The 9,841-nt window shown below is 40.7% G+C and overlaps 1 protein-coding gene across 1 annotated transcript; it reads left to right on the top strand.

Moving 5' to 3' along the window:
- Nucleotides 1–3,097: 3,097 nt before the first annotated feature.
- On the top strand, nt 3,098–5,116 carry LOC143628305 (lysine-specific histone demethylase 1 homolog 1-like). Its single transcript, XM_077097935.1, has one exon. It carries the CDS (start codon nt 3,098–3,100, stop codon nt 5,081–5,083), a length of 1,986 nt encoding a protein of 661 aa, XP_076954050.1. The 3' UTR covers nt 5,084–5,116.
- The last annotated feature ends 4,725 nt before the right edge of the window (nt 5,117–9,841 follow it).

Genomic DNA, 9,841 nt, shown 5'->3' with positions numbered 1-9,841 from the left:
GAACCAGATCACTTTCTATATATAGTGAACCCCTGTTCACAATTTAATAGAAGTTTTGAGAGTTAATTAACGAATTGTTGTCCAAACTCTCTCTCAAGCTTCACCTAATATTATACAGATAATATATTGATAATAGATATACATATATAACACTGAATCAATGTTAATTATGAGCTAGATCCTTAATCGTATTAATAGTATAAACACAGATCTGAGATCTGTTAGTGGTTATTGTTATTGGTACGAGTCATCGGGTTCAAACAAGACGTCCACCTTATGGGTTTTGGTCAAAACGAGGTTCTCGGCCATCGTGAGTTCTTTGCCTTGAGTTCTCGGCCATATGGTTCTCTATTGACTTTGAGCCTGGCCAGTTGGGCCCAGGTGCAGTGATGGGCAATAGACCTGATTTAACTAGTTGGCACATCTGTTTAAGTTAAGCAACGATCCCAACTTAGACAGTTTGATTGATTAACTAAAATACCGATTTAATTAATTAAGCGGGTAATTAACGTGTATGTGTGTGTGTGTGTGTGTGTGTATTTAACAGCTAGCCGAGCTCAGTTAAAGAAAGAATTAACCATTAACGACGAGAGTAACAGGATCCAAGTGAGGTTCTAGCCCCATTCCTTGTTATGTTTTCGGGGCTGTGTGCATACTTGATGTAATTAGTTAATACACTTACCTTAAGTGGTAAGTGTATGCCTATTATGATATATGTGAAAGTTATGAATGAATGCTTGACGGTACATGAACGATCTTCGGATATTGCATGTACTGTCAGGAGATAGTTAGAGATGTGATTGTTTATACATGTTGTATGTATGGTGTATGTATGTTATAGATTAATGAATATGTAAGAAAGTATATAAAAATTTATAAAAGAAAGGAAAGTATAATATGAAGGAATTGACAGTAAAGGGTGGCAGACTCTAATAATATCTGTGAAGGAGGGTGGCAGACCCTAATAGTATCTGTGAAGGAGGGTGGCAGACCCTAATATTATCTGTGAAGGAGGGTGGCAGACCCTACAAATATATGTTAGATTATAGGGCGAGAAGCTCTTTAAGGGTGGCAGACACTAATAATATATGTGAGGTTATAGGGCGAAAGGCTCTTTAAAACGTTTAAGTATGTATGTAAAGAAAGATAAAATATGAAGTACAAAAGAAGGAATGTATGAAAGTAAGAATGAAAGTAAATACTTACGTATGTATGAAAGGAAGTAAAGAAGATCAAATATGTAATATAAGAACGTATTGTATGTTTTTGTATTAACTAGAACTCATTCAGCGTAGCTGACTTTTAGTATGCACGCAGGTGACAAGATTGAAACAGTTAGCCTGAGGAGGACACATGGCAGGATTGGACGAGGCTGGCATCTGAAGATTTTTTGTGTTGTTTTGATACTATAATTTAAGTTATGTTTTAAAAGACAAACATATGGATGTTTGTAACCAATGATTTAAGTTTTATAATTTCCGTGAAAGTTTTTAATTAACACTGATATTTAGAACTACGTTTACGAGTAAATCCAACGTCCAATGTAGGGCATCGGTAACGGGGCCTTACAGGTATGGTTACAACCGGAGGTGGTGTGGTGGTGGCCGGAACGTGGGTGGTCTGGCGGTGGCCGGAACGGTGGTGGCGTGGTAACTGTGTGTGACTGGAATGGAGTTGTTGAGAGATGAACAAGAATTAGGAAAAGGGGCTAGGGTTTTTAAGGATGTATGGGTAATTTGGTAAATGTATTGAATACTTAAAAATAATATTATTTAATATTTCGGATAGTTCGGATATCCGAACTATCCGAAAATTTTCAGAATCACTATCCGAATCCGAATCCGAAATTTCGGATATTCGAGATTCGGATATCCGAAATTTCGGATAATTCGGATTCGGATTTTCGGATATTTCAGATACGAATACGGATTCGGATTTTTTAGAACACCCTTAATTGGGAATGGGATAATTGACCAACTGGATAGCGAGGTCAATACACACGAGGTGACCAAAAGGGACCAACGGTCAGGCTTCAAGCGATTGCTTCATACGACCTTTGGATTTGGTCAGCATCTTTGGTGTTCCCGGTTCCAACAATGACATAACCGTCTTTGAATAGTCGCCTGTGATGGAGAGTTAAATATCTGGGACTGTTACCGTCGCTTCGTTTGGGCTAACGATAACTTCTACCATCATGGGTACTATCTGAATGATGGAATATATCTTGAGCATGCGATAATCGTGAAAACATTCAGAGACCCGTTGGATGAAAAAAGACAGTATTTTAAGAAAGTACAAGAGTATGCGAGAAAGGATATCGAGAGGTGTTTTGGGGTTCTTCAACAACGCTGACATTTTGTTAAAAATCCTTGTCGTCTATGGTCTTTAGAAAGAATGAAATGTGCTATGTATGTGTGTATCATAAAGCATAACATGATCATCGAGGGCGAGGGAAGAACAATATGTCCAACTTTCATACCGGACTCGGATCCACCACGAACTCCATCAAGTATGGAGAAAAGACTCGAAACTCGGATTTCGTGCAGTCAAGAGGGATACAGAACGCATTAAAGAGGGATTTGGTCCAACATCTTTGGATGAATCGGCGTTTGCCTAGTGAAAATGAGAATCAAAACGAGGGCAACAATGAAGACGACGACGACGAGGGAGAAGACGACGAAGGTGAAGACGATGGAGACGAGTAGCTTTTTTATTTTAATGTATTATTTATTTAATAGAATATTGTTGTTATTTGATTATTTTTAATAAAAAACTTAAAAAAAAACAAAAAAAAAATGTAAAAGTGACTTATATTAACTTTGGACTTGGCGCCACGTGCCGCATAACTCTCAGGAATGGAAAGTTATGACTACACTTTGTTTTTGAAAAAACCATAACTCTAACTAAAGTTAAACACGTGACGCATAACGTTTAGGTTTAGGGGTGGGGGCATGATGACTACAGAAGTACTGCTAGAAAGTAAGGACCAAAGAAGCAGTTTATCATTGTTTTTTTAACCTATCTATCGAGTTATATGTAGACAGCATTCGATAAACATTAGAGATTCTTCACTTCACTTGACCGCCGTCAGAATATAATGGACACCATCATGGAATCTCAAGCCGACACCACCAACAACACCTCCGATAACCCAAACAACGCCTCCTCCGGCGACGAAAACACCCATCTCTTACCCATACCCATACCCATACCCACAATCTCCAATCCCGATTCTACCCTTCAAACCACCACTGACTTGATTGAGATTCCGGCCCCCAAAAAACGTCGCCGGACAAAGAAACAGTTCCCGGAGATGATACTCTCCGCCGACGGCCTCCGCCCAGACGCCTTCGAAGACGACATCGAAACCCTAACGGCCCGCCAGCGCCGGAGAGTCTCGTCGGATCTTGACGTTGAAAACCTCATCGCGATTTCCGTTGGGTTTCCTGTCGATTCCTTAACTGAAGATGAAATCGAAGCTAATGTTGTTAGAACAATCGGTGGGACCGAGCAGTCCAACTATATTGTTGTTCGGAACCATATCCTCGCGCTGTGGCGGTCAAATGTTGATGTCTGGTTGACCAGAGAACACGCGCTTGACTCGATACGAGCTGAGCATACTCACCTGGTTGACTCGGCGTACTCGTTTTTACTGGAACATGGTTATATTAACTTTGGACTCTCGCCCGCCGTGAAAGCCGCGAAATTGAATCCACCGGGGGGCCTGTTTAGAGGTGACGTTATTGTAATAGGCGCTGGACTCGCTGGATTGGTTGCGGCTCGACAGTTGGTATTTCTAGGGTTTAAGGTAGTTGTTCTAGAAGGTCGATCGCGCCCGGGTGGACGTGTACGCACGAAGAAAATGTCGGGTGGGGATTGCGTTGCGGCTGCGGATCTAGGCGGGAGCGTGTTGACGGGAATCAACGGGAATCCGCTTGGAGTCCTGGCGCGGCAGCTTGGGTTTCCGCTTCATAAGGTCAGGGATATCTGTCCGCTTTATTTACCTAACGGAGACACTGTGAACCCTGAGATTGATTCAAAAGTTGAGGTTTTGTTTAATAAGTTGTTGGATAGGGTTTGTAAGCTTAGACAGTCGATGATGGATGAGGCCAAGTCGGTTGATGTTCCGTTAGGTACGGCTTTAGAGGCTTTTAGGAATGTTTATAAAGTCACTGAAGAAGATCTGCAGGAGAAGATGTTGCTAGATTGGCATTTAGCGAATCTAGAGTATGCGAATGCGACACTAATGTCGAATCTGTCGATGGTGTTTTGGGATCAAGATGATCCGTTTGAGATGGGTGGTGATCATTGTTTTATTCCGGGAGGGAACGATAGGTTTATTAGAGCGTTGGCTGAAAGTCTTCCGATTTTTTATAATCAGACGGTGAAGACCATAAAGTATGGGTCTGATGGTGTGTTGATCAACGCGAACGGGAAAGATTACAATGCTGATATGGTTCTTTGCACGGTCCCGTTAGGCGTGCTCAAGAAACCAACGATCGAATTCATACCCGATCTTCCTCAAAGAAAGAAAGATGCAATAGAAAGGTTAGGGTTTGGGTTATTGAACAAAGTTGCAATCTTGTTTCCTTACGATTTCTGGGGAGGTGAAATTGATACATTTGGGCATTTGTCGGATAAAACCGATAAGAGAGGTGAGTTCTTTTTGTTCTATAGTTATTCGTCTGTATCGGGTGGGCCCCTTTTGATAGCTTTGGTGGCGGGTGAGGCCGCAATCGGGTTTGAGCAAATGTCACCAGTGGAATCAGTGAACAAAGTTATGGAGATTTTGAAGGGGATTTTTAACCCGAAGGGGATTGCTGTGCCTGACCCGCTTCAGGCCATATGCACGCGGTGGGGCCAAGATGAGTTCAGTTACGGGTCGTATTCGTATGTGGGAATCGGTGCTTCGGGAAACGATTATGATGTTCTTGCCGAAAGTGTTGGTGGTAGGCTTTTCTTTGCTGGTGAAGCAACTAATAAGTTGTATCCTGCAACAATGCATGGGGCTTTTCTTAGTGGGTTGCGAGAGGCTGCAAATATGTTGAGGATTGATAAGAGAAGGAAGTCAAAGTCAACCTAGTGAATTGACTGCTTTTGTTATAGGATGGATGGATGGATGGATGGATGATAATCAGGTGATGGTGGTTGTTTAAACTGTTTATGAATGTAGGATCAGGAAGTTAGCTATGGGTTTAACCCTAATTTTATATGATTTTGATCATTATTTAATAGATTTATTATGGTTATAATAAGTTAAATGATTATGAAGTGTTTTATTCTGATTGTTTTAATTATTACAGAACTTGTTGATTTTTAGTAGCTTTAGGGGCTTCAAGAACCATTTTGTATCACAAGCACCATTATGGCAAAACTCGTTCTTTATGTTTTTACGTTTTTTCAGTGGTTGTCATTTAGCAAACTTAAGACAAAAAGAATCATTTATGTTTCAAATCTCTATCACATTACGTCATTTGACACTAACCCTGTTAATTATTCTCATTAAATATGACTCATGTGCAAGGCACTTGAGGGTACTTTTGTAACTTTACATATTTTTTATAGGGCTATTGGTTTATAATACTCTCAATTTTCTCTTGTTGGTAGATAACACTCATAACTTTCACTTTGTCTCCCACTACTCCCAACTTTCAACTTATTTGTTTTTATCACTCCTCCGTTAAGTTAAGGCTAACGCCGTTAACTGAGTCGCTAACGTGGCTTTGTTTATAATATTTTGTTATTTTACTCAGCTGATGTGTCAGCTTACGTGGCTTTCATGAGCCACCAACATGACCTAGCAGCCATTCCGGTGACGGCCGCCAGAAAACCGCATGCCGGAGTTCACTGCCCGCTGGCCACATCGATCATCCTCACTCAAGTCATCGGCAACCTCCATCTTCATATACCTATTCGCCACAGAGTCGCTACCCTACACATCACAACCGTGATTCCGGCAACCTGAAAAACGCACAGCGAAACGACCTCCGGTAAGGCTGCCGGGAAAACGTCTTCCGGCCAACGGAGCACCCTCCAACATCATACACACAGTCACCGCTGCTACCCACACACCACACCAGCCTCCGTCATTAATCTTTCACTTTATTATCGGCCACCGAAAAACAAATTTCGGTGACCACCGCTGTGCGCCGCCGTCAACACCGCCCATGGTCACCGGCGGTGGCGTACCCCAAAAGCCTTCAGCACCAAAAAATGACCGGAAAAGCAAGCACCGACCGACACTGTGGTTCAATCACCGGACAAACTTACACTATCGTAATAAGTGTTGTGTATGATCGATGTGGCCGGCGGCAGGGAACTCCGACATTCGGTTTTCCGGCAACCGTCACCGGAATGGCGACTAGGTCATGTTGGTGGCTCATGAGTTAAGTTTGAAGCCACGTAAGCTGACACATCAGCTGAGTAAAATAACAAAATATTATAAAACAAGCCACGTTAGCGTCTCAGTTAACGGCGTTAGCCTTAACTTAACGGGGGAGTGATAAAAACAAATAGTTTGAAAGTTGGGAGTAGTGGGAGACAAAGTGAAAGTTGATGAATGTTATCCACCAATGAGAGAAAGTTGAGAGTATTATAAACCAATACTCCTTTTTTATAGTACTAATAGAAATAATACATTTATTTATAAAAGATTCAATCCATTTCTCTTTCAAACTTTCTCTTAACTGTCTAACACAACCAAATCCAGCCATCATTCTTCATCTTCTCTATCAAAACCATCACTGAACCCAACATATGAACCACCACTGAACCACCGTCTTTTACCATCACTCTCTTCGACCCACCATCATCATCGTTCACCCTCCCCGATTGAAGTTGAACCCCCAATCTGCCGACGATCAACTGTTGCTGTCACCACCCCACCATTTTATTTTTTCTGCTCCGGCTACTCCCACTCGTTGCCTTAACAATCGTTGCTTTAAACCTTTTCTATGGTTCCGTCAAAAAATGAAAATGATCCTCAGATCCATTTCAGATATGAAAATCAAAGAAATAGTTAGTTTTGGGTGTCAATTTCTTGGAGAGCATATTTGAACAATGGCAAACCAGATTGGGGGCTTCATTTTTTTGAGCTTTGACATCCCCAAATATGCAACATACTAGCAGCTACGTTGAATTGAAGACGAGCCGCCTTCAAACCCTAATACACGAGCCACCTTGGATTTCCGATGAGGGGTGCCGATGAGGCGATGACGGAACTGGTCGTCGTACATGATTCCAGGGAAACTTGATAAGAAGAGAACGGGAAATTTAGGGTTTGCAGAGATCGTGGTGGCTGCCGTAGGTTGGATGGTAGCAGGTGGTGGTGTGGGATTGGGCGGTGATAGTGATGGTGTCGATGGTGGGTTGGTTGTGGTTAAAAAAGAGAGATGAGAAAGTTTGAGTTTGAGAGATGGTTTAATCTTTTATTTAAAGGTCAAATTCTTTAAGCTAATTACATATATAACCCCTCAAAGGGTAAAAAGACTAAGTTTCCCTCACATGAGGTGCACATGACTAGATTTAACGAGAATAATTAATGGGGCTATTGCCAAAGGACGTAATGTGATAGAGATTTGAAACATAAAGGACGTTTTCTGTCGTTTTCTAAAGGACAACCACTAAAAAAATGTAAAAACATAAAGTACGAGTTTTGCCATTTTGTCTTGTCCTTTTTAAGTTTCAATCTCAAATCAGAAGCACACACTCAAATTAGTCAATTAATTAATCGAAATATAATTTGAAATAAATGTTATATTTAGGGAGTATTAGGATTGTCCTTTCGAATGTGGTGTAGTAGTAAGTAACTCGGGTTTTTCAATAGAGACCGAAGTTCAAACCTTACTAACAACACTATGGAGAGGACATGAGTGGCTCAATAAAGGAAAACTGAGATATTTGTGATCTCCGGGTTGATCCTGAGGGCGTCCGGGTATTACCACCCTTCAGGTGGGTGGGTTTTTCCCGGAACTGGAGATAACTTGGAGGTGCTTAAGGGCTTTGTGCGGCTGGGTTAGACCAGCTAGCGGTGATCATTTACCATTGGGTCACCCCGTACGGAGTACCTAGGCAATTTTGTTTGTTGGCCGTTAAAAAAAGGAGTATTAGGATTAGCTCCATGAATTTAACCGGAATTATAAAGCCTAGCTCTTATGGAGAATAATGGAATTAATAAATTATTTATTCTATGACTATAATAAAAAGATAATTTGTTTTAGCCCTTAGGTCTAACATAACCCAAATGCGGACATGCGATTCATGTCGGTATATGCGTCACATGATGACAGTAAATACATAACCCGAAAGTAGACATGCATTTCGTGCAAAGCCAATACGCGTGTAACCGATGGCGAAATATGAAGAAGTAAAGCTGAAGTATAAAGTAAATTCAAGTAAATAAATTTTTAAGACAACCTGTTTCAACTCGAATCCTATTCCGACCCGGCACTGTTATAATCTAAGACTTGTTTTGACCTAACCCCTTTTGACTCGAAATCGTACCGACACGAACCAAACTAAATTAACCCTTTTTGTATCGACTCGTCCTAACCCTAATTTGGTCTTACACATGACCTGAGCTAGCCTGACTCGACTTCTTGCCGATCCTAACTGACAATCGCGTAATGTGTGAATTCTTTAAAGTTAAAGAAGTATAACAATATCATACTCAAATTAAAGTGAATAAAATGCTCATTTTTATGATGTAATTTTTTTTTAAAAATATTAACAGGTGAAAATGTTATGACATCTTAAAAGGTCATGGGGTAGTTGGTTTTAAATAATGAATAAATGTGTACCTATTAGACCATCTGCTGTGGTGGGGGGCTTCGAAGCCCCTCCACCGTGCCACGTCAGCACCACGTAAACACCGAGGGTATTGAAGCCCCACCCCAAAGATGCCCCGCTATGGTTTAATGCCCCAAGGAAGCCCCTATTATATATATAAGCATATGTATGTATGTGTGTGTGAGAGAGATGGAGAGAGCTGCTGAGAGGGCCCCCACCAAATTCTTTCATCCGCGCCGGCCAACGCAACGATCGGACTGTTGGCGCCCATCCTCCAACCGCACCCCACTGCGGTGTTTGCCACCCTCGGCGCCCAAAAAATCGCCCCCACCAAGCCTCATAGCAGATGGTCTTATATAAATTAACAAAAATTGATGAAAGTACAAGTACCTAAGTTGTAACTATTTAAGTAAAAGCTTGTAGCTTTTTTCAAACGCTACTAGTAGTAGAATTGTCAATATGAATTTTTTTCTCTAAACTTAAAAGCTTTAAGCTCTTTCAACCAAACAAAGTTTTTTTTTATTGAATATGAGTTTTTTTAGAAGCTTGAAGCTAGAAGCTTTTAAAAGCTCCTTACCAAACATACCCTAAGTGTTTTTGCTGAAAGGTAGAAGAAAGAGGGTCTTGTGTTGTTTTGGTGTAGAAACGGTTAAAACCAAGTTATAGAAGAAAATATATGCGAGTGTCAAGTAGACATGAGCTCATGTGGTCGGTTTTCATTCCACTTATTAATGATGATCTAATCTGCATATTTAGAAATTCGCATCTAAAATTTATTATACTTTTAAAGGATATCAATGATTTGTAGATTAAGCTATTGTATTCTATTAGTGCACTGTTTTGCGTCTCGAGTTTTTGTATCTATCGTTAATGTATTTGTCGTTTTATTTATGTAATAAGATATTAAGATATTTATGTAGTTCGTTAAGGTATAGACTAGTTCGCTAAGGATGTTTAGCGAACTAGATCTAAGTTATTATCCCTCCTGATTCGTTACTCCTGATTCGTTAAGGATGTTTAACGAATCAGGGGGTGTTTCGTTAAGTTATTTCAT

The sequence above is a fragment of the Bidens hawaiensis genome, unplaced genomic scaffold (genome assembly GCF_021521415.1).
Source record: "Bidens hawaiensis isolate Kalapana, Puna unplaced genomic scaffold, B.hawaiensis_p1.1 tig00004868_1, whole genome shotgun sequence".
Classification (NCBI taxonomy): Eukaryota; Viridiplantae; Streptophyta; class Magnoliopsida; order Asterales; family Asteraceae; genus Bidens; species Bidens hawaiensis.
The sequence above is the reverse complement of the archived record's forward strand: the minus strand, read 5'-3'. Positions and strand labels throughout refer to the sequence as shown.

What these genes read in the sequence shown, in the direction of transcription:
- LOC143628305 (XM_077097935.1), top strand. Translation starts at nt 3,098, where the DNA reads ATGGACACCATCATGGAATCTCAAGCCGACACCACCAACAACACCTCC.